This window comes from Talpa europaea, assembly GCF_964194135.1.
Source record: "Talpa europaea genome assembly, chromosome: 12".
NCBI classification, from domain to species: Eukaryota; Metazoa; Chordata; class Mammalia; order Eulipotyphla; family Talpidae; genus Talpa; species Talpa europaea.
In genome coordinates, this window is record NC_140079.1 from 87,158,554 (window position 1) to 87,183,751 (window position 25,198).

At 50.7% G+C, this 25,198-nt stretch overlaps 1 protein-coding gene across 1 annotated transcript in view; it reads right to left on the reverse strand.

Annotated features, from left to right (window-relative positions):
- KATNIP (katanin interacting protein) overlaps window positions 1-23,550 on the reverse strand; it is a gene marked incomplete at its 3' end in the record, with an annotated part of 115,876 nt that extends 92,326 nt beyond the window's left edge. The window contains exons 1-4 of the mRNA XM_084249146.1: window positions 23,474-23,550; window positions 15,707-15,876; window positions 14,766-14,863; window positions 5,232-5,363 (exon numbers count right to left, since the gene is read on the reverse strand). Of these exons, the coding sequence (XP_084105272.1) occupies window positions 5,232-5,363; window positions 14,766-14,863; window positions 15,707-15,876; window positions 23,474-23,535 (462 nt within the window). The 5' untranslated portion in view covers window positions 23,536-23,550. The remainder of the gene's footprint in view (window positions 1-5,231; window positions 5,364-14,765; window positions 14,864-15,706; window positions 15,877-23,473) is intronic.
- Between the last annotated feature and the right edge of the window lie 1,648 nt (window positions 23,551-25,198).

Genomic DNA, 25,198 nt, shown 5'->3' on the forward strand with positions numbered 1-25,198 from the left:
ACAGGGTTTACTGAATTTAGAACATTTAACATCAATACAAAATTATCTAATGAAACATAGTTCCCAAAACCATCCTTAAATTTATAGCAACCCTCCTACCCCCAGCCCAAGGGTAAGTAGCCTCCTTTAATGGGGAACATTCTTTCTCTGGCTCTCTGCCACTGACATGGTTGGAAATTCCGGGCCAGTGGTGTTGTAGACTGAGGCTCTGTATGGGTCTGTCTGATTGCTTCCTCCTTGGATTTCATTTCTGAACTGCATTTTCCACCATTGTGCCCAGTATGGGTTCACTGGGGAGACAGCTGGCTGGGCGTGGACCTCTTGATCATTGTTTAACACAGTTAAGCACAGCTGATGGATGGTCACCTCTGAGCACCTTGCTCCTGGGCAGAACATCAATAATATTCAGACTGTGCCCCTAAGGACAGCTGGGCACTTTCGGAAGCAAAAACAGGTCAGTGCGATTCACAGGCTGTGACTGTTAATGCCAAGGAACAAAGAGTCGTGGGGTCTGGGCCTTCAGACTGGGCTTTTCTGGGGCCGGGGTGAGCAACATCATTTCTCATTTCCTCAAACTATATACAACAGGAATGAAAACATGCAGCACTTAACTCACAGGGATAATGTAGAGATGGGTGACACATACACCACATAGTGCTCTGCCCTTCGTAAGTGCTCAAGTGAGCCTCTACTGTCGTTAAACAAAGAAATAACACCATTAAGTTAAGACTGTTGAGTGGTGTCTTAAACCTTCGGTGGGTGGGCCTCAGGTTCTTTTGTGAAAGCTAAATCCTGTTGCTAATCTGAGTCATTTTCCCAGCTAGTTGGTTCTGAGAAACACTCTGGCCCTTCACGGTTAGGATGCTGAAAATCAATCTTACCATCACATCCTGAATAGTTAAGAGAATCCGTTCTTTGTCTGTACTGCTCGGTGGGTCCAGACATCCACGTGAGTTCAGAAGGGAGAAATTAAAATCGCTGAGCGTGGTGCTGATGGGAGATCTGGGGCCCTAGAGACAAACAGAACCAGGCATGGGAAAAGCAACCTAGGACTCTGAAGACCTGCTGGGCCCTCCTTCTCTCTCCTCGTCCCCAAGCCATTCTCTACTCTCACTCCAAAGCTGATCTGATCTCACCCAGGCCTGCCTGCCCAACACCACTACAGGGACACAGTGAGTAAGTGGGCCAGGCCAGAAGCATGGGCTGCTGGACCCCCTGAAACAGTGCTCTGAGCACTGCAGATGGCTGAGTGAGCACCAGGGTAGAGAGATGGCCACACATGCTGGTGAGTAAAAAAAAAGGCAGGGGGGGTGGTTATCAGAGTGATGGAGGGCATAATCCCACTTCTGTGAAAAGAACAATAAAAAAATAGTTCTATAAAAAGACACTCTCTCTAACTTTTTATGTGAAACAGCAGAAGCACCCAGCCAATATGACTGGTCATACAATGATTCCCCACTTTTGAAGTCTCACCCATGAAATTGATGACTACTAGAGAGATCGGCAGTGGAGCTCTGCCAGGAACGGGGTACACAGGCTGACGCCCTGGGGCTGCTTGGCCAACGACCATGGCTCAACCACCTAATCTACACAGTGCTGACAGGTAGTTTCATTGTTTACATGCGTCAGCAAGCACAGCGACTTAAAAACACTGAATTGCAATTGTGGGAAAATATCCAATTCATTCCACTCCAGGATCCACACAAGGGAAGGAAAATCTCAGAGAAGGCACTGTAGAAGATGTTGGGCTGGCTAGGTCTTCCCATCACCTGTCACACTCTGAGGGACTGGGAAGGCAACTGAGCTCAGGAAATACCACTCACTGGGAAGGGGCCAGGATGGAATATTCCAGGTCAGCTGTCTCCTCTCGGATCTAATGACAGACACAATTTTTAGTCTGAATGATTACCTATCCGCCTATTCCCAGCAGTGGTCGCTGGGGCAGTGGATTATAAAAGAATTTTTATTATCTTTGTGTCATTTGAATTTTTTTTATTCATTACGTACTATCAGGGCAGAAACATCTCAATAACAGACAAAATCTATACTTTGTCTCAATCATAATACTTAAATGGACCTGATAGCAGTTAAAGGGAGCCATAGCACCCACCGCGACACACGGCTCAAGGAAAGCCCACAAGACGAAGCCTGGCGTTTTGATGGAAGTCTCTGGAAAGAGGTGCCCACCCTTCCCTGGAGTTGCTAAACTGCTCAATCCCAACGACGGCTTCTCCTCTCACATGAAAGAGAATCCCTCAGCTTTAGTACTTTCCTCAGAGCCCTAAGCCACCTGAGCCCTGGCCCTGGCCTTGCTGCCTCATCCTCCCCCTATCACATCCCTCCAGCCGTTGGAGCCGCCCCACTGCCTTCCTGCCTCTACTCCCTGAGCCTGGAAAGCTCACTCCCTGGCTTCCTGGGGTCTGTGTTCACATGTCAGCTTGTCAAGGGTTTACCCGCCCCTCCCCCCAGAAAGTGGCAGTCCCCACCCAACTTTCTCCAGCCCTATCACCTCCCGGCATATTCTGCATTTATTTGTTGTCTGTTCCATCCTTAGTGCCTGGCACAGTGCTGGGACCTGTGATGGGGACAGTGCACAGGGGCACACACCCCTGTCTGAGGGGCCAGCTGCTCCTGGTTCCGGCCGCTGCTTGGGTGTAAGAACGTGGCTCCCAAGTCTTCCCGTTTTCCCAGGGCAGCCGGGATTCAGAATTTGACATGGACTCAGCTGATTCTTAAATGTCAGTAATTCACGTCTTTTAAAAGCACCGTGTGAGTCAAAAGTCAAGGGCGGTGGAGGCCAACAGGTCGTGTCTGAAGCATGCCGGGCTGGGAACTCAGAGGCGCCGAGGAATTGAGGTGCACTAAGGATATGATTGAAGGTGAAAAGGCTGGTGTGTTTCAACAGCAAAGGCCAGATGAAAAGGACACACGCAGACACGCATTGCCTTTTGCTCCATTTGCTCGGCAAACTGGGAGATGCCTGAGTGTATTTCGCCTCGTACTTCCCCCACTTTCCCTGTGCAGACGGCGCCTCTCAAGGCTCCTGCCCTTGCCAAAAACTGGCATTGCCATTTTACTCTTTCACTTAGCAAGAAAATAACTCCAAGGGGAAATTGACTGTGAAGCCTTACGGAGTGCCCCCTCAAGATGGGGAGAAAAGGGAAAGAAAGGAACACAATCAAGCACTCACAGTGGAGAAAATTAAGTGCTGGCAGAACAGGGCGCTGCTGATTCAGGGCACGCACGCAGGAATGCTAATGGGGCTTAATAGCTTGTGAGGGACAGGCTGCCTGGTGTTGTAGGGAGCTGGGGTGCTTAAAAAGGGGGGGGTATATATTCATTTAACAGGAGGTGCTAATGTTTGGCCAAAATGGAAGCAGGAATGACCACATCTCCTGCTTGAAGGGCACACAAGCACGCAGTGGTTATGTGGGATGGGGCCGGACTGGAACCGTCTGAGCTTGGCTGAAAAACAGCCTCCCACATGAGGAGAAGCTGCTGGCCGTCTGCTGGCTAATCCTGAGCTGGGGATGTTTTCGTTGATTCAAAAGTGTACATGAGCAGGGCCGGGGCAGGGGTGGGGGGTGGGGAGTGGAGGGGAGGCATGGCGGGGGAGAGGGATGTGAGGGACTTGGGTGCTAAAAGCAATAAAGTCCACAGTTTTGCCTACTGTAAAATCCCAATTCTATGGACTGGGGAGGGAAACAAGGTCATTGGCTCGTTCCATTGAAAAGGACTTGGTTTTTCCAAGCAGACAAAATTTTCCAATTAACTTCCAGACTTTCTGCAGCCAGAATGTGAAACAGGGTGACCCCTTCCTCCTTGTCTGTCCTTCCTTTATGAGCAAAGGAGGAAGCGACACCCGGCAGAGGAAAGCTTCCTGGACAACACCCCCATCTCCATTATGTATTTCCATTCATAAGCACAGATTTTTGGTACAGAAGCGAGATGGGGAAGCAAGAGTGTGCATCGAGAGAGGCTACTGACTCTGCAGCCTGGGGTCCACCTGAACAAATACCCCTCTGCTAAACTGGGCAGGGACTGGCTTAATGATTTGACTTTAACCTGCTGTCTCTCAATAATCTTGCTTATAAATAACCAGGTAGATAATCTGTGCACTCGTTTTAATTATAAAAGTGACACCCCTGGAAAAAAATTCAACTCTCTTTCCCAACCCAGCCCCCACCCTGGCTCACTGTGCATTGCCTGGTCTGTCCATAGCCACCCTGCCCCCTAATCTTATCTACTCTCCCCCCTCATTCTAGCTGTGCTGCATTGTGTCCCTAAACAATCCCCAAACAGGTCTAGTCTCATTTGTGCTATGGTCCCCGCTGTCTGTAGTGTAGTCACTGCCTCACCAGCTCCTTAACCATCAGTGTCGGCTGACATGCCGTACCCCTGGGGCCCCTTCCTTCCCTCCCTGCCCTGTCTAATGCTGCCCTCTCTGTCACACCACCCCCGTCCCATGTCCTTCTCCTGATTTCTTCACAGATGTACAAAAACCTGAAATGACCTCATTGTTTCTTTCTTGTTTTATCCTTTACTGTCTGTCTCTTCCTCTGGAACATGAGTTAAGAATAGGCCCCTTGTCAGTTTTGTTCTTTCTTTGTTACTGTGCCTGGGATAGGGCCTGGTGCTCAACAGCAGATGGCTGACAAAGGCCTGCTGAATGGAAGACTGGGGTATAATGCTGCAGCCCCAAATGTTAGAAATGGAATGACGGCCTGAGGAAGGGTGTGAAAAGCTGACGTCACCGTCGTCAGTAGCACAGGGCCATGGACTGCAGGTGTACACAGGACCCCCAGCCGCCCCCACGTGAGGTCTCTGTGCTCCAGGGGGTGCTACTCAAAATATTTAACAACAGGCACGCATACAGGTGCAAAGGTAGGGAACTGGCTCTGCACACCTTCCTCACCTTTGGCCCTCACACCCTTACCAGATTGTCGGACCCAGGCCAATGTCACTCCCTCTAGGAAGCCTTCCTGGAGACTGGCCCTCCTGGTCCTGCCAGGCCTGGTCACACCTCTCAGCTCCTTCTCAAGATATAGGATGGCATGCCACTCCCTCTTTGGGTTAGGCACCAGCCTTACTGAACTCTGGACATGGGGTGCCTAGCAGGGCATCCTGCACCTGGTTATGGGCTCCCTGAAGTGTGGGGCAAGTGAAAGAGGGAAGAGATAACTGCTAGAAAGTGACCCTAGCCTCTGTGCAAGAGCCGAGGCCAGTCCTACCTGTGGATGATCCCCAGAGGTGTCCTTGGCCTTGACAGTCACATCCCCATCGGGCTCAAAGTCTTCAGAATAGTCCAGAGGAGGCTCGATGTGGAGCCGCGGGCCAGCTTCTGTTCTGATCTGCACAGATTTCTACACACAAAAATTCCGACTGTTTCAGATGGAGGGGAAGGAACACCTTGATCCTCCAAGGTAGGACGACTAGCGCTTCCAGGGTGGACGACAAGGTGGTAGGTATGTCTATGCACCACCCACCCCTACCCCAGTCCTGTCCTAACCCTCTTGTGCCGGCTGGCTGGCTGGCTGGGTCACGCCACTTCCTTACAGTTCCTACTGCCCCAAAGCATGTTCAATAGAACTTTTTAGTAACTTTTAACATCCCTGGAGGCCCTTGCAGCTGGAGATAGTTGTGAGAGCCTGATGCAAGGGGCCAAAGGCGGTGGGGGGAGGTTGTTTCCCTGCTAGTTGGGACTCACACAATGACACAGGACCTGTGCCCTTCACCCCCCTACCCTCCCTCCTGGTGGAAGTAGGTGGGATGTTCGAGAGCAAAGCAGCATCTCTTGAAAACAAGGATCAGGAAGAGAGTCACGTTGCTAAGGATTGCCCAGTGGGGAAGCAGGAGCCCGGATCCCTGAGGGCATCGGCCACCTATCCCAGCTGCCTGGTCTCCAAATACCTTGTTCAAATGAGAAAAATGACAGTGGCCTTTAAGCCTCAGTGGGCCTGTGTCTGTTACATGCAGCTGAGCTGGAGGCTAATTGATGGCTGGCTTCTGGGCGCTTGGCATGGTCTGTGGTTGTACCGGGTTTGCTCATGTGAGGGGAAGGGCCTGGCTTCTGCACTCTGGCAGCCGCTCGCCTCCTAGACCTCCAGTGCTTACTACCTACGCCACCCTGGGCAAGCTGGGTGAGCCCCTGAGCACCAGTCAAAGCAGCACTAATGACACGCTCATCAGAGAACTGACTTTGAGGTGATCCAACATGATGCAGGCCAGCCTTTGGGTCAGGGACATGATACAGAGCATGGGGGTACGGGTAGGGGGCATGGGGGGCTGCATTAGTCATCTTACACTGCATCAAGTCTACACAGGTGGCAGACCTCCCTCAAGTATATGTTTTGTCTACTGTGGCCCCTGGAAGCCAGCCCAGGGCATCATCTAGTAGTCAAGTAAAGAGAGGGCCCCCCAACCCCGGCCCAAGGCTGGAGCCCCAGCTGGCTGTGTCCGGCCTGGACTTCATAGCCAGGACCAGAGTGGAGCAAGCCAGACACCCTGGGAGCAACATCACAGGAGGCCTCTCTCCCAGGAGTGGCCCCGCGTGTGGCCAGATCTGAGAGCGAGGCCTTCCTTAAACTTTCCAATTTGAGACAGAAGAGGCCCTGCAAGGCGTGCATGGGGACTGAATCTCCTGCCTGGTCGAGGGAATGTGACCTAGACCATGCATTCCCCCTGGTGCCCGGGTTGGTGCTAGAACCCCTCACCCTGGCAAGATACATCTTCCCCAAAAGCTTAGTCAACACACTATATAACCTTGACGAAGAAAATGATCCCAGGACCTTACTAACCCCACGAGACCCTCAGGGACAGGACACAGCTCCTTTCTCATCCATGGCCACAGGTCCACAGTGTTTTCCTCCCACCTCCACGCATCGTTGCTCTTATTTAATGCTGACCTGATAACCTGCACACCTCCAAATGCTTCCGGTGCATTGGCTCACTGAGTCCTCACAGTCACCCCAGGGGCAAACAGGACACAAGGTTGGACGGCACATGCCCAAGGTCGCACAGCCAGGATGCAGCAGAGTCCAGATTCAAGCCTCCGTCAGGTGGCTTCAGCAGCCTTGCTGGGTCAGTATTTTGGGCACTGCCAGCCCTGCCCCACTGTAGCTCAGAAACAGGCCGTGGTCATATTTGGCTGTAGTTTGCTGACCCAAGCGGATCTAAACCACCATATCGTATTGCCGCCAACAGGCTGATGAAGAATGAGTGTCCAGCCCGGGCTACTGTGGTCTTTGGGGAGGAGGAAAATTAAAGAATTTCCTGAGAGTATATAACACAAAAGGAGGCAGTGCTGGGCTACAGAGCACTGGGAGACAGATCTGGGAGAGAGAGTGTGAGACTGGAAAGGCAGCTGGGAGCCGGCCTGCTGAAGCAGCAGGAAGCAGCAGAAGGAAGGTGCTACGGGACACTTCTGTCACGAGTGATCCCAGCACTTGGCGATGCCTTCCAGCCTGTGAAGATGCCTGCCTGTTTCTGGAACTGTTTGGCTCTGCCTTCCCTTGGACTATATACCTCGCTGCCTGGGGCTCAGGCTCCAGGTGTGGCGTCCCTGCCTCCCAGGCTTTGTCACTTTGCTCTTAGAATATCTGTTGGCATCAGCAGGGAGTGTCCATGGAGGGCAGCATGGCACAGAATACAAAAAACCTGGGACTTCCGGGCCAAAGGCCTTCTTGCCTCAAGTCAGGATGCAGCCATAAAGGCTTTGAAGTTCATCTGAGGTAGATACTCTATGCTACATCCGGGGAGAGCTCGCTCCTCCCTCCACCAGGAGCCACTTGATAACGTCCCAATGCTGGGAGGCCTTCTGCTGGGGTGGAAACAGTGCAAGAGAAGAGAAGGGAGGTGGGAGAGAAAGGAAGGAGGCAGCACTGAGGGAGAACCCTGGGCACAAGGCCCAGCTTGGCCCCTCCGTGGGTTTCTGTTCCTTTATCTAGAAGAGGAGGCTTTGGACGAGAGCCTGGCTGCCCCACCTGCTGCCTGTGGACCCGCAGCAGTGGCTTCTCCGTGACAAATGCCTCATTTCCAGCCCTTCCTCAGAACCAGACCCTGCATTTTAACAAGACCCCGGTGATTCATAGCGCATTAGTGTTTGAGCAGCATGAGGTCCGTGGGGCTTTGAGGTGGGACCTGCTGTTTCTGCATGACTGGTGTGAGTTGCCTGTCTTCTGGTAAAAGAACCCGGTTTTCTTTGGGGAAACCCTCTCTCCTCCCCTCTCCCCCACCACCCAATCCAAGTGTTCATGTGGTCCTGGAGCGAGGGCCATGAGTGGAGGCCTCACATGCCTGGTCTGTCAGCGCAATGGATTCCAATGGCCAGTTACCATGGCTGGGGGATTAGGTGACTGGTTCAAGGGACCCAAAGAGATGCACTAGCAAGGTGACAGAAAGTAAGTCAAGAGCTGCTGGTGTCCCTCATAATTGGAGAGCCCCAGGAAGGGTTTTATAGGTAGCTGCTCAGCCGCCTGGCCGGCGTTTGGGGGATTCTGTGATGTTCTGGCTCAGGGAACCCGGGGCCTGTGCACCTGAGGCAGCCTGTGTCAGTGGGGACAGCTCTATCCAAACTGCTTCCTGACATCTGGGTGGGACTTGAGAGGTGGGGAGGAGCCTGCTACACCACCTGAGCACCTGGCGCCAGCCATGCCAGAACTGAGCACTTCCCACTGGCAAGTAAGAGCGCTGGGATTCTTACAGCCCTGGTGGTCCCATCTCAATTATAAAATGAGAAAGAGCCAGGAGAGGTGCTCAGGTGTGTCCCATCTGCATTTCCCCCCACCCCCTTTCTCCTGAAGTAACCTTCTTCCTTCCCAGGAGCTTCGCACAACCTCTTGTCACACCCATGTCAGCAGACAGGTTGACAGTAGGCATTAAGGCACTGAATCAGCAAGTCCTTGCTGGGTACTGATCACTTACAAGATTCTGGAAACAAGTCAAGATATAAAAAATTCTAAAAAAAAAAAAAACACAACCCAATGCCCCGGCCTCAAGGAGTTCACAGCACACATATCTGAAGAGCGTGTTTATGAAGCAACATGTGACAAAATTAATGTGGTCCTAAAAGAGTTTCTAAATGCTGAGTGGGTGTCAGAGAGGGGAATAAATAGCCCCTCCATCTGGCCTGCTCTCCCACCCTGGCCCAGGGAGGCGCCTCTGCTGCCGCTGGAAGGAGCGGGAGCACAGCCCTGCCCACACGAGTACGCCCACCTCCCTATGAGGAGCCCAGGCTGATTCCAAACCAGCCCCCAGAGCCTGTCTCCCTGCCTCCCACCCTCCCGCCCCAGCGAGGATGCCTGCGCTCCCGGCCAGCTCGGCTGGCATGCTGCTTTACCTGCAGTGGGCGTTTCTGAGCGGCTGCTTTCTCCTGCCGACTCGTAGCTCCTGAGCCTGGGTAAACCCTGGCAGAATCAACCACACACCAGGACAGGACTTAAAAGCCCTGGCACCCAAACGCCTGTGCAGTTTGCCCGCCCAACGCCAGCTTGTTTTGTTCCCTGCCACACTCAGCACAGCGTCAGCCCTGAGTTATCTGTATCTGCCGCCCCTCTTCGCCAGTGGTCTAAGACGTGAGCTTTAAAGCCATTGTCAACTGGAAGAAAAGAGCAAGGCTGGGGCTGCCCTGTGTGGTTGTGCAGGTTGTGCAGTGTGTAAATGGCTCCCTCTAGAGGAAGGAGCTCTAACAACACTGGCAGAGGCAGGTGGGTAGCGGGGAGATTCAGCTTTTTGATCTGTTCTTCCCAGATTTGTCTGATCTCTTCAAATCATGGACACTGGGACAGTTCTGTGCAAGGTCGCTGTAAAGGCCGATGTTCTATGGGTTATTTCATTTATTGTCCTTGCTGAGTTTCAAAACTCAGAAAGAGGAAAACAAAGGAACGGGCCTCACGCATTTCAGTTTCACTTGGGAGACTTCCTGGTGGTGTGTGAGCTGTCCAGCCCACCGCAGGAAACGGGACAGGCCAGCTGAGCGAAAGCAAAGCCACTGCTGTAATAATTGCAATGAACTTGCTTTCAAGACCTTTAAGGAAAGCCCACCCCACAGTAAATTGCTGGAAGGCCAATCCCTTCACTACCAATTTAATGCTAAGAGCCGATGACGTTCATCAAATCTGACAGCGTTTTGGTAAACGACGGCTCTGTTGATTAGGCTGCTGTCCACCCAAGTATTACAAGGCTGAGGAAGCCATAAATCTTAATCCACGGAGAGTGGTGGAAAGATCTACAGCTGAGAAGTGGGGGTGGACAGTACCAACAAAAGCCCATTTATCACCACCAGGGTTGGATCCAATAAGAAACCAACCCAGCCATTGCAATTTGCCTTCCCAGAGTGCCCAGAATTGGAGCGCCCCAGGAAGGGTTTTACAGGTGGAGCTGCTTAGCTTCCTTGCCAGCATTTGGGTGACTGTGACATTCTGACCCAGGGAACCTCAGGTCTGTGCACCTGAGGCAGCCTGTGTCGATGCGGGCAGCCCTACCCAAAACTGCTTCCTAATTACTGGATGGGTCCCTAAGAGGGGAAATCTACCCTACTGGAAGAGGCAAAGGAAGTGGGTTTGGTCAGAGAAAAGAGTATTGGTGACTCGAGAGTTTAGGGGAGACACAGAAAAACTGGCAAGATAACAAGTGAGAGCATGTAGGGATGTGGCAGGAGGAAGCAGGGCTGGCTGGGAGTGAGGCTGTGGCTGTGAGACTCACTGTGACCACTCTGCCCCCTGCTGACCTGCCTGGAGCCAATGCAGATGACCAGGTGACTGTGCGGCCCTACCTGTTCCTCCTGCTGGGCATGGACAAATGGGTGAAACCCCAGATTGGGGACAGGGCCATAGTTCCTCTCCTGAAGGGGTAGTTTTTGAGAATTGGCCAGCAGTGGCCACAGGGGACTCTGCTACCTAGACCAGTCTGCCTATCCCTGGCTGTCCCCCAAGAATGGTGGAGCCCATCCAAAAGGGTAAAGACAAAGACTATCTTTCTCTCTGGCCTACAGACCCCCTAAATCTGCCCCCATGAAATTTCTACCATGAATGAAGTTTCTACTTCACTCTACTTCTTTGGTGCCAAAGGACATCAGTGTCATCCCTCTTCCTCGTGACAGTGCTGTGGGCACAGCAGTCCTGCCTACAGCCTCCTCCATGAGAAGCCGTGGGTCTGAGTCCCAGTTCAGCTCTGGGGCAGGCACAACCTTCCAGGCCAGAGTGGACATCCCATCCAGCTGACGATGGTCCAGGCTACAATCCGAGGAACAGAGATAAACTGAGAGATTCAGAAGGTCTCTCTCTCAGAAAATTTCAACAAAGGAATATTGAGGGAATAAAAGCCTTACATGGAAAAGGTAAGATGGGTGAGGAAAGCTGAAGCGATGGGGGAAGCTGGGTGGGGAAGCTGCAGCAGCAGCACTGGTGGGGGCTGGGGAAGCTTGCTCATGAGGCTTATAGGGAGCCCTGCTTCACAGCCTCTGCCTGATCCTCCTGCCACAGCAACTGGGGATCTTTCCAGAACATGAATCCAAGCTTGGAGCTCTCCTGTTTAAAACCCTCCAGGGAGTTTTTCCACATAAAATGAAACCCAGACTCTTTCCTGGGTATTTGGGCCCTGTGCATTCTGGCCCCTCCAACCCATGGCTCCGTCTTCCCCACCACTGTGCACTGGCCACCCGTTTCCTTTCAGGTCAACTCCATTTCCATTGCCCTCACTATGCCTCCACTGGGAGACTTGTGACCATCCTCCTGGGGCTGGCTTCTTCCAACATTCAGGTGCTGAGATGTGGTCCCTGAGGAAGCCTGGCCCACACCCGCTCCCTATAGTGACTCTTCCCAAGACACACTCCAGCTCATCCAGCTCTTCACTCTCCTTCAGAGCACTTGCTGATTTGCTAGCTTGCTTCTGGCCCCAGGCATCCCCCTGACCCCCAGTCAACATGAGCTTCAGGAGAGCAGGGCCTGGCCTGCCTTACATGCTGCATTGACCCAGCACCTACAAGTGTCCACCACTCAGTAAATGGTCAGGAACAAATGAAGGATTGAATGAGTAAAGGAGCATAGAGGCCCCCGGGCCAAGCACCCTCAGCCTCCACCCCTACATTGAGTTCAAGGGCTGACAGCATTTCCAGAGTGTTCCCGCCATGCCGGCGCTTGGACACTCTACAAAGCTCGACTTGTTCCATCCTCACTGTGGCCCTTAGGTGGGTACCATATCAAGCCCACTTTACAGATGAGGAAACAGGTGTCAAGAGGTAAAGCAACTTTTCCAAGACTGTACAACTAGAGAGTGGTAGAGCTGAGGCTTTGAACCCAGGTTCTAGAGTCCGTGCTCTGAACCATTTCTCTGGACTTTGTCACCTCCCGCCAAGCTGTTCCTACTGAAAGATGATGGGCTAGCTGTCACATACACTGTGTGCATCTTCCTTCCCAGCAGTCCTGGGAGGTTTTACTGATGAACCCAAAGCTCAGAAAGGTCACGTGGCCCGCTCCAGGGCATACAACTAGTAAGCAGCTTGTCTAACTCCCAAGCCCTCCTACTGTGATGGCCGCATGATTAAACGCCCCCATGAGCCAGGGGGGAATGGGAAGGCAGGAAGCTCAAGTGTGATAACAAACTGCAACCACCCCTCCACCTCAGCCCTGGGACTCCAAAGGGAGGGATGCGGCCTGCAGCAAGGGAAGGGCTGTGTCCTGTCTACAGGCGGCAACTGCCTGCCACTTGGCTCCTGTTGGTGGCTCAAGAGAGGGCAGCCAGGTTCTGGGGCTGGTGCTTTCCATTTTCCCAGGGAGATAGGAATCTAGATTTTTTTTTCCTGTTTAATGGAGCCCAGAAAGCCAGACATGGCATTTTTCAGACTCCCTTTCAACTGAGGTTCTGGATACACCTTAGGTGCAGCCCATCAGACCATCTCCCAAGAGACAGGGAAAGTAGAGGTGAAGGAGCGGAAGAGGGGCACAGTGGTGGGGGCCATGGGTTTCTCGGCACCAACCCACCCTGGCTGGACAGGCTGTGGGCAGGGCTTTCTTGGCAGTGTTGCTGGAGCAACCGTTGAGGCCAATGGTTGTGTCTGTAGTTTCCTAATTCTTAAACTGAAGCTAAGGTGCCGCATTCCTGGGCTCCCTCCTTCCCCCAGGCCCTAGGGGACAGCTGTCCTGGAGGCCTGTGTGAGGATTCTGGGCCCCAACTCCTGGAAGCTCAGCTCCCAGCGGGCTGCTGCCAACCCAAAGATTTTGGAAGCACCTGATTCCCTGCTTCACATTCGTTTCTGTTTAAAATAGCCGAGTGGTCTCTATTGTTAGGCGCTGACTGACCCCTGACTGATTCGGTGCAGAAGGACAATTACAGCCTTAGTGGCATCAGGAAGCCAGGAAATTAGCCATGATTAGGCTCTGTGAAGTGTGGGACCGCAGGGAGAGACTGGGGAGGGATGCTAATTAATCTTAGGCCAAGTCTTTTAAATTGCACAGACTCTGGGGCCAGCCATTAAGTCACAGTCCAAGACGCAAATATGGCTCCTGATAATAGGAGGCACTCAAAACAACTAGGACTGTCTGAAGTGAGAAGTGGAGAAAAGCCTCATTAATGAGAAATTAACATTCATTGCTAGGGACAAAAGGAGGCCTCCAGCCTGTGTTCCCTGGCAGGCCAGGCTCCTCAGCACAGAGATAAGGCTCTGGGCCTGAGCAGAGAGGAACACCCTTCCCCAATTCTCCACAGCCCACAAAAGCCCCTGGAGGGAAGTGGAAAGGGAGACCTCTAGCCTTGGAGCCAAGGGTTGAAACAGCCTACACTCCTCCATCAGCAGCTGTGTGACTCAGTCACCTTATGTTTCTGGCCTCAGTTTCTCCAGCTGCACAGTAAAGATACATACTCAAGGACCAACTGGACTGTTGCAAAGATGGGTTTAGAGAATTTAGACATATTGATAATAGTGCCATCCATTCAGTACAGTATAAAATATTACCATGTTCCCAGCCTTGGTGACACAGGTTTAGAAATAAGATATACACACACACATATAAAGCCTTACTTCCAACCAAGCAAGTCAGAATCTCTGGCCTGAGCACTATATTTTTAAAACCTCCCCAGGCAATCTGAATGTGTAGTCAGGGTTCACACCCACTGGTCCCCAGGTAAGGTCTAAATGACTTCAAGATAAGGTATAAATAAGAACTAGGTGGGCAAGAATGCGAAGCTTGAAGCAAAAGATATAAATTTGAGTCTTATGCTGTCACTTCTTAAGTTGGCCCTTGTAAAGCTCATTCCTGCCTCCTCAGCGATCATAAAAAAGGGAGGACATTAAAACTTGGCCAGAGTTTGCTGTGGTTGCTCAGCATATGTCTGATAACCTGACAGGTGCTCAAAATTGCAAGTTGTGGGCACCCAAGCAATGACCCAAACTGGTGTCTCAGGTCTGTGGGGCAGGGGCTTTGTCTTAATGACCCGCCGCATCCCTGGCATCTAAGACTGTACCTGGCACATAGTAGGTGCTCAATAAAAACCAGCTGTACGAATGAGTCACCACAATAGACTGTGAGTCTGACCTTTAATGCACTCAAGTGGTGCTGGGGTGAAGCAGTCCAGCGGGTGGACCGTGCAGACAGGGTCTGAAGGACTCTTCTACTCTCCAGAGGCCAGGACCACACCAGAGATGGCACCCTGCAGTGCCCCACCAGAACCAGCCTTTGCCTGTGGGGTTCTAAGGGTTCTGATTATATTTCTGTTCCCACAAGCCCACCATCATCTTGATTCTGCTTGTGGGCAGTGGGGGCTCCCCAGACCTGGTGCCATCCTCGGCGCTGGACTTTGCTGGGGGCTGTCCGTGAGTTGCGTCTTAAAGCTTCTTCAGCTTCTCGAAATAGGATTCTTCGTCCACCATCTGCATCACAGAGGAGGGAAGAAGACTTGGTGAGGCAGTGATGACAAGCTCCCACTGATGGCAGTTTTGTACCCGACATCCACAATGCATGTCAGGGGGCCCAAGGTCTTAAATAGAAAGCTATTCACTGCAGCAAGACATGAGAACACAAGCTCGGGGCCCGCTAAAAGGGAATGGGCAATAAGTCACAGCACGTCCATGCTATGGGATAATATGCATAATAATGTACAAAAGAAACAATCTCAGGATGTGGAAGCAGGGTACAGAATAACATGCACAAAAGGCCTGCGTTTGTGTGAAAGATGGGGGAGGGGAGATGCTTTTATGGAAGAGTCGGCCTACTGCTGGTGCCCACGGACAGGCACCGAAAGCCATTCCCTGAGACCTGGGTGAGGGAAGCTGTACCGGACCAGGCGTTGGTTGGTGCTTTCTACAACACCTTCTCTTCCACTCCACAGGCTTATGTTTTTACTATGGAATATACGATAGGTTTAAAGTATGCAGAGTATGGATTCTAAATTCAGAAACGAACAGTGGAATCAAATATCACAACAGGCTTAGGCCCTGAAGTTAAGACATGGAAGTGAAAATCAGGCACAATCAGAATTATCCCAGACATATCCTTAAATTATAGGCACTCAAGACCTAGGATGTGGAAAAGCCAGGAATTTTCTGCTCTGGCTGCCTTTGTCCTGGGGGAATGGAGGCCAAGATTCAGTTTAAAAAAAAAATAAAGGAGAATGTCTCTCTTTTTCTGACCAAGTGGGCATCGCTAACTTGTGTACAGATGAATGAGCGACATGTGCAGCCTGAGTTCGTGTGTCAGCATGAGGCTGCGCTCACCATGCGTCCCCTCAGCGTGCGAGGCGCTCCTGGAGAGGTCGGGGTGGACGGCTTTCCGAGGTGAGGTCTTCAGTTCAGAATTGGCCCCATTGACATAGACAGAGAACCCTTGTTCCAAGTGCTCCAGTCTCAACTGCATGGGGTCCTTGGTCTTCAAATGCTTCAGTATCCTGGAAGCAAAAGGATGGCATGTTTCTCAGGACGTGAGCCTGGCGCCCACCCCACCCTGGTTCTGATGGGGAAGGATTTCTGATCAGAGGCCGGGGGTGGGGTGGGGAGCATGCGCCCAGCTGCTCCCCTGCAAACAGCCTCTCAGAGGCCTGTTATGTATGCAGTAGAAGCAGTGAGGGGGAGACGGGGGTCCTGCATGGATATTGCTGCTTCCTTTTGAGGCTCAACTACTTGTTAGCAAAAATGAAAGCCCACGTCCTTGGCCAGGTGTGGGGTGGGGGCTGTGAGGTGGGGGCGGCTAAGGCAGAGACGGGCGTGCGTGTGCCTGCCACCCCCTCACCTGGATTTCCCGGCTCCAAGTCATACTTTCCCCTCTGCTAGTGGAATTTTGTTCAGTGTGTAACAAAATGTGGTTTAGGGTCTACAGAGCACATCTACAAATCGAAAACATCCTTTGGCAGACCAGGCGGGTTGATTTTTTGGCTTCAGCAAATAAATGTGTTCTCCAGCACTCATCCCTGATATCTCCAATGTCATCATTTCACATTCGGATGCAGTTACAGAACATATCAATATGGGCTTTTGTTCAAAATCAGTGAGAGGATCACCACTCCCTGTGGCTAAAGGGCTCCAGTTCTCTAAACTCCAACCTCACACGTGACACCTCATTGAGCCTCAGCAGGACACAGCATTCTCCTTGGTCCCTCCAAGCTGCTTCCACTGGACACCAAATCCTTGGGGTCTTTACAACATCCATACCCCACTCCAAAGAGATTTATTTCTGCACATGAAGAAATACAGATGCCAACCAGCCATCTTACAGAGCAAGCACCTCCTTTCAGTGCTTTAACAAGTTCCTACTGAATGAGCAAAGTATAAGTTTCGAAAAACAACAGCAACCACTTCATGAGTATGTGCTGTGTGCCAGACTGCCCCAAACCCCTTGCAGACACCCTCGATCCTCCTGGCCAGCTCTGTTTCTGTCAGGTTGCTGTAAGCTGATTAGCGACACTGACCCATCATCACTCCTGTTCCTACCCCTCTGGTTGCAAAGTTTCCATCAAACGATCAATAACACACAGCCTGGGTTTGTGTGTGTCTCTGTGTAAAGACCTTTCGTAGGTGGCTGACAGCGACACGGGACTCAGGTTAACTCTGACCTGGATGAAGCTTATCTGACACATGGGTTCTCTTCATCCACTTAGGAACACAAGCCAGCACACCAGTGCTCTGCCTGGGGGCCAGCTGTGACAGCAGAGGTACCCACCAAAAGCACCACAGTGTGAAAAACCAGGCACAAAGGACATGACTGAAAGGACACTTGTCACAGGGAGCGGACACAAGAAGTGGAGTGTCTGTTGCCTTATCCTATCTGGCTGAGAAAGTGTGAGGCAGGCAACACATGTCTTTGAATCACCACAAACATGCTGTAAGCATTAATTTGGGGGTTACAAATAAATGTTATCAAGTGGGTAAATTCACAGGTATAGAATCTGTAAATAACAGAGACTGACTGCTAAGACATTCATTTTCATAACAACTCTAAGAGGCAATTATGTTCATTTTCCCCACTAAATAGAGAAGGAAACGGAGACAAGACACAGAGAGGTTGAGTAACTTGCCCAAGATCACACAGCTAGTCTAGCAGCAGGGCTAGGATATAAACTTCAGCAATTTGGCTCCCGGGTCTTCATCACAACAAAGATAACGTCTAAGCTAACAAAACAATGTTGAAACTGGCAAATTCAGACAATGTGGTAAGTCACAGAATCTTTTCAGAAGAATAGGAAAGAAAGAGTGCCATATGCTTGGAATTTGTCCAGGAAGCACATTCTGGTAAATTGTTCCTGGTCATAGAGTCTGGGCTGGGAGGTGGTCAGTGTTCTGTCATAGCAAAACCCTGAGAGCAACCCAAATGCCCCATTCTAGGGAAAGGAACTGGGGCGATCATGCAGCCCTTGTAATTGGGACAGGTCTGCTGAAACACAGGGAATTGTTTGTGATCTGTTTGGGGGTGAGGGGAGCAGTGGAAAAGGCAAAATAAAAACGGCACATGTGATGACTGCAAAGTTGGAAAAAAAGTGTTTGTGGTCCCAGAGTAGAAGGTGATAAATGTAAAAATTAAATCAGTTGTTGAGGTAGGGTGGTGGCATTATGGGTGATTTCTTTGTTTGCTTTTTAAATGTCTCTTGAGCTGTTGGTACATCCATCTTTTCAACAACCGTGGCAGGAACATTTATTACAGACTGCTTATCTCTTGCCAGCCTCAGAAGCCTGGGAGATGCCTGATTGTTGGACAACAGCATAAAACAGAAGGAAAACACAAGTAACTAAGAAACAGTTTTCAAACACAGCCCAGGCTGCGTTCACTAGAGCAAACAGCCAGGATGGAGCTTGCACCAACAGTCTCCAGGGATGTGGTGCAGGGAGCCAGGGCCCCAGAGTCCCTGGGACACAGGGCAACTGGGAGGAAAATCTACCTCCAGGGCAGGGAGCCTGCCTCGACTGCTCTCTGGACACTGCCCTGTCTCCTGATGCTACCTTAACGGTGAGGGTGGCATCCTGTTACCCAGGAACTCGGGCTGATGTTCCATGTGTGCCCTCTTTAATCAGGATGATTTATGAAAATGTGGATTTATAAACCTGATAAATGAGGGGCTAATTATTCAGTCTGTGAAAGGAATGGCTAAAGGAACTCCCTCCCCTACTGCAGCTGAGTGTGTCGGTAATATTCACACGGCATCAAAGTTTTTATTTTTAACTGATAGCTCACTTTGCATAAGACGCTGCACTAGGTGTAGAGGATTCAGAGAAATCAGACTCAGCCCCAGCCCCTAGGGGGATCGGAGCCCCTGGCCTCCGGCTGCCCTGCCACACTCTGTCCCCTGTGGGTTTTGTTCTGTGGTTTGTGTAACTATCCCTCCGTGGCATAGTGGCTGCGTTCTCCTTGTGAGCCTCTGGGCATGGGGTCTGGGCTAAGTGCCAGGATGGTGAGGAATGCTCAATATCTATTTCTGGAACAAGGGACCCCAAGGAACTCAAAATCCGGCCTGGGGGAGAAGCCACGGATGTGCCCGCCCCCGAGCACAGCCCCTGCGGGTGGAGTGCAGGGTACAGCATCACTGCTGCTTCATCCCATGTTGGTCTTGGGGGTCACCTGTGCTCTTGTGCACAGAAGGGGACGTGGAAGAACCATGATTTAGAACACAGGGTGTCGTGCAGGAGTGTGACAGGCCCCAGGCAGGGCCCCAGGTGGTGAAGAGGCCTCAGCCACGCTCCCAGCAGGTAAGTGCATCTTTCGTGGTCCAGTCGACTTGGGTTTATCACTGAACTATCTTGGACTCTGACTGCTGTGATTGCTCTGGGCCTGCAGTGAGCCACATGGTGCCTCTGGACCTCAGTGACCCCAACGGTCAGCTCAGGGGTTCCTGCAGCATCAGGCATTGAAGGAGTACCTGGATACCAGCTCAAGGAGAAGGTGTAGATAATGGTAACATGAGGCAGGGATGATGACGATGAAAAGCGCTGGTGGGCTGGCTGTGACCTTCAAGTATCTTGTCTCACTTAGTCCTTCACTGGCCCTGGGGTGTGACAGGCCCTCCTGCTGGCCTAGTCTACAGGCAACTTGCCCGTGGCTACAGTATCCAGAAGCAACTGTGATTTAAATTCCTGTCTCTCAGACTCCTGAGAATGTCTCTCCATCACATGCTGTGCTCTTTCTCATCTGCTCACCAGGCAGCACGCCACAGGGCTCTGAGCATTCAGAGTTCAGGAACAGGGGCTCCCAGCTGGAGGCTTCTTGGAGGTGGGGGCATTTGAGCTGAGCCTTGAAGGATGGAGAGGTAATGGTGGGGGCAGTGGTGCAAAAAGTCTGCCACTCCTTCCCGAACCTGGGCGGCCCACAGGGTCCGGTATCTGTCTTCTGGGAGGTCAGAGGTGGAAGCTAAATACTGGAGGCCCTGCCGTTCCCCAGCTTGTATGACCTTGGCCAGGCCCTAACCTCCCAGGGCCTGTTTTCTCTCCTGCAGAATGTGACCAAGAATGTGGCCAGTTGCATGTGGGGTGTCTTGAGGATGGAAGGGAGACTAGGTTGCAGCTCTAGCTCAGAAGGCCCCGTGGGTGCTGGTTGTCTGCAACCCACCCCCCCACCTCACCCTTACCTCTCCTGAAGCAGCAGGTTCACCGCTCCTAAGAATTCATTTTCCTGTAAGTTTCCCTCAAATGACTTTTTTGAAAAAAACAAATAATAGGATTGCTAGACGCCTGCTTCTGGTCCTCCCTCCCACAATCTGGAGGTGTCCATTCCAGCCCTCGGTCATCGGCGCTTCAGATGCAAGGGCCTAATCTCTCCAGTCAGTCCTCATATCTCAGCACTTTGATCACTCTGGTTGCCCTTGCGGGAGTCCCGTCGGGTATGATTACATCTTTCAGGAAGCCTAGTGACCGGAATCACTAAGCTGCTCTGGGAGGGGTTGTGCAGGGATGAACAGGGTCCACCCCAAGGGTAGAAGTGAAATAAAGGAAATAAAAGAGAATTTCTCTCTTTTTCTGACCTCTCCCCTTTCTTCCTCCTTCTCCTGTCCCCTCCTGCAGGGCATAATCACTTTCTGCTTCTTCCAGCACAGTTATAGGCAGCCTTGTACTTGCTGCCACCGGCCCGAGCTCAAGGGCACCTGCTGCGTGGGCAGACACCGGCCTGAGCTCAAGGGCAGACAGCGTTCCTCATGCCTGCCCTGTAATGCCCCCCATCTTGCAGACATAATCTCTCCGATTCCCTTTGGGACTGTTCCATGCCTTCTTTTACTCTGTGGGGCTTGGGTGAGACTGACATCACCACCCAGCTTTTGGCTCATCTGGCTAAGCTACCTCACTGGACACGGGATTAACTGGTTCAGGACCTGGAACATGTCCCAACTGACCAACAGAAGCAACCCTCCCCCATCCAGCACTTTGCCTGGAGCTCTTAGAAATGGGTGCTCTCTTCTCTGCAGGAAGGATGTAAGCATGGGGTTTCTAGGGGCTGCCTCAACCACTGTGAGGGAAATACCTGCCTGGGTTGAATCCAATGTAAGGAACCAGAGCTGAGAGGTGAAGATTGACTGATTTCACTGATAGAATTTTAGCGCCTGGATCCAACTATGCCTGAAGCCAGAGTATCACCCTGGATTTCTTAATTTTATGAGCCAATATGTTTCCTTGTTGCTTAAAGTCCATTTACTTTGGGCTTCTGTGCCTTCCAACCCAAGGAGCACTAAGTGACAGTCTGTCTTCCTCATCACAAGGTTCTCCTTCACACTGGTAGTGAGGCCAGGCACTGAGAAGGCACTTGATGAGTTCCTGTTGAATGAATCAAAGAATAAACGTGCCCAGCATCTTGTGGGCAGCTGTGTCCCTGGCAGAGCTCTCAGAAGATCTCACCTGACCACACCTCAGGTCGCAAGACAGCCAGAGAAGCCGACAGGGTTTTCTTTTTCAGCTTGGCCAAGGACAGACCGAGGCATGTTTCCAACATGAGAAAACAGCTGAGAGGTGAAGAAAGACTGACTACTGATCATAAAACTAGATTTCAAAGTAAGCTATAGCTTAGTCACAGAAGCCTCTTTAGTGAACTTGGGGCCACTGGCAACCCTGGCAGGTTTCTCTTTTCTTAATCACTTATGACAATATTAAATGAAACACAAACAAGAAAGCAAAGCCCAGTTCCATTGCTTCCCCACCTTGAGCAAATTGTTCCCTGGGCCTCTACTTCCCTGTCTGCAAAATGGGTGCAATAACTGTCTCTGCCTCATCCGGGAGTGTAGGGGTAAGATGAAAGGATGGAACAAGGGTAGGTTCTACCCTACCCTATCTCAGGGGTGCTCTCCCATCATCCTCTTGGAAGTGTTTCTTTCTAGCCCTACCTCCTAATCTCCTGTTGTCAAGCCAGCTTCCTCTCAGCGACCATACATCCCCGCAATTTGATAGCAACTCAGTTTTGTTGTATTTTAAAATCACCTTTGTGCTGCAACCTTGTCTGTGGGTAGCCTCATCTACGTGCTCGGCTGGGCCTTCTCTCATGGTGCACTTATTGATTCCCCTAATTAATGAAAAGCAATTTGCTCCAAGGAACGGTGACACTCTCCTCCCAGACAAGTCACATGCACATGATTAAACGATCACCCAGGTGTTCGGTGGCACCATCCAGCCTGCCAGAACTGAATAAAAACATCCTGCTCCGTGGCATTAATGATGATAAAAACCACACCGGTCTAATCAGCACGGGCCTTCCGCTCTGCTAGTCTGAGGTCGTCTCTGGGACGGAGGGAGATGAGCACAGAACAGCTCGGCACAAAGGACACTGCCTGGCATTTCGGGCTGATCCCGGAGAGCTGATCAATTCCTAGGTGCTCTGCCTCCCCAGGGGGCATATGGAAACATGGACAGTATTACTGATGTCAATACCAGGGGTCTTAGCGGAACTTAGTAGAAGCTATGGGCAGGGATACAACATTCCTACAGCTTCTGGGATTAACTTGGATCATCACAACTTGTCCAATGTAACATGCCACCAGGGATCTGGCTGATAAGCACCAAGTGTCCAGCCAGGCAAGGGTTGAATCCCCATTTCAGGATGACCATCCCTAGATAGACTCTCTTACCCACCAGACCCCAAGTCCAAACCCATAAAATGAAGGCCCAAGGTAGTACCCCACTTGCAGATCTGTTGGGGGGGGGGGTTGCAGTATTCTTTCCTTTGTTGGGCCTTTCATTTGAATTCACTGCCCATATTTTAAAACTCAGGAGATTTCTCAATACAAAATCAGATTTCCAGCTTCCCTGACCAGGATAGAAGGTATGTTCCCATAAACAGAACTGGCTCAGAGACATGAAAGTTCCAGGTACCACAACCCCACTGAGCCACTTCACTCGCTGCGGGTCCCTCTTAGCATTTGAGTTTGCAAATCCAGCTCCCTGAGGGGTTCCAGGCCTGACAACAGACCACAGTGCCCTGAAAATGAACTCCCACAGCTCTGCAAAGGCACTGAGAAAAGGCCGCTTCTTTCAAGCTGACCGCATGGCCTCGCACCTCCATCACCAAAAAAAAAAACCAAAAAAACCGGCACCTAAGGCAGGTTTTTCAAGCACCAGCACACCAGAGTCAAAATCAATACTAACTTAACTTTAAATGGCATAACAACCAAATTCAAATGCAAATGTAACATGATCCCCCCCTTTACACAACACAATATGGTTACAGGCTCAGGTTGCAAGGGCCCTCAAAGCCTGCAAGATCAGTTGGGGCTGTTCAGGTGACTAGTGCACAGGCCCTGCCAAATTCCAGCTTTTCACAAGTCCACCTCCTCCCAGAACAGAAGCAGGGAATCAAGAGGCAGTATTTACACGAAGAACAGTGTGCTACAGCTCAATCAAAAGAGGCAATTAAATCAGGGAATGGAGATACAGGAGCTGGGATTGCAGATAATATTCCAAGCCTCTGAGTGGGGGGTGACTGCATCCCATTCCTGTGTGAACCAGAGCCTGCATGCTGCTAATAAATCTAAATAGAATTTTTATTTGGCTAATATTAAGGGCTGCCGTCGAGCAGCTTCATCTTACCGGTTCCTCTGCTGAAGCAATATTAAATACTCATCATGTTTCTCATCAAAGTCTGTCACCATGTCCTTAGTGTAACCCTGAAATGAAGAAACAGATCGGTGTGATATCGGAATGCAGGGAAGCATTTACTGAGCCGGGCGTGATGCACCCGGGCAGGAGAATGAGGGGCAGAGGCTGACTTGACGGAGGCCCAATTCCCCGGGTGCCTCACTCTGGCAACCCAGAGCCCCAGAGATCATCTGACGGCCCAGTGGGTCTTGAACATACACAACTAACAAGCTATGAAAAGGAGAAGGTGGATTCCCTAGTCTTGCCATGGTTTAGTCTCCCGGGGCCCTACAACGTACAGGCCCGGGCGAGTGGGGGCTTTACTGCTTTCTCCACACTCATTAGCTGTCTCAATTGCTGTAACCAGATACAACCAAACAGTGGTTTAAGAGGGGATCTCCCTTTTCTCCTTTTATTGCAAGACAATTACATGCTTATTATAAACAACTCAGGCATCACAAACATCTATGCCCCAGAGAGAGAAGGCCCCTTTAGAGCAGACATTTATGGTTTTACATCTCCTCCTCTGGCACCAGGGCTGTGGATTTCCTTTGGAGAAATACTTGGTGCCTTCTTTCAATTCCCTGGCTTCCTTAGATGTCCTTGAAAGTTCTTTTGTTCTGATCTTGGGTCACAGACCTTGACCTTGACAACCAACACAGTGCTTCCTCCTACCCCAGTGACCCATTGGTCTAAGGATGAGCCATGGCCCTTGAAAGATAGCCCTGGGCTGCTGCTGATTGTCTCAGAAAAAAGCTGTTCTCTCTCCACTGGCGTGCTAGGCTGATGAACCACAGACCTAGATGTGCCTGAGAATTTAGTCAATTAAGAAGATGACAGATCTGAGAGCTGAAGAAACAGAGATTCCTAATGACAGAATTTGAGTCCCTGGATCCAGCCATGCCTGAAGAAGTATCTGGACCATTTAGTTAATTGCTTTATAAGTTTCATCTGAGTTTCTGTCATCTGCAGCCAAAAGAATTATAAGTCATATACCATCATCTGACCATTAGAGATAACCTCTATTATAATTTTTATAGCTTAAGAAGGGATAATTAAAGTATAATAAATTATACACATTTAAATGACATGTATATACAGTAAAACCTTCATTATAATTTGATTCATAGTCCTTTAGATATTTTTCTTTATAATACACATATATACATATTTATAAACATACACATGAAACAAAAATAGGATAATACTATAAACAATGCTTTGAGATTTTCTATGTTTCTTAAATTACTTTTGGCCAAGGGACTGGATTAAAGAGCCCATATCAACTTGATTCTAGTCTCAAATTGCAGGGATTAAGTTTTAAATGGCAAGTAAGACATTTGTAATAGAAATGCAATTTGTGTGAAAATCCCAACAATTATCATGGGGAGAAGAGGGGCAAGAAAGAATCTCCTGCATTCTTTTCTTAGTGTCTCAACACCGGACTTTGACCCTATTATTCTACCAGAACCCTCTCCAACCGTGACGCTTCATCTCCTTAACCAAAGGCAGTAATAGCTCTTTCTATCCTGGGCAACTGCTGGCTACTCATCCCTCCCCAAACCCACAGTCTCCTGCTTCAGCTGCTGTGGTTTCCAGTCTCCCTTTGCCCCCTGATGCCGCCTCTGGCTGCCCTGACTCCTGTGGCCTCCCACGCGCTAGTCATTGTCTGCACAC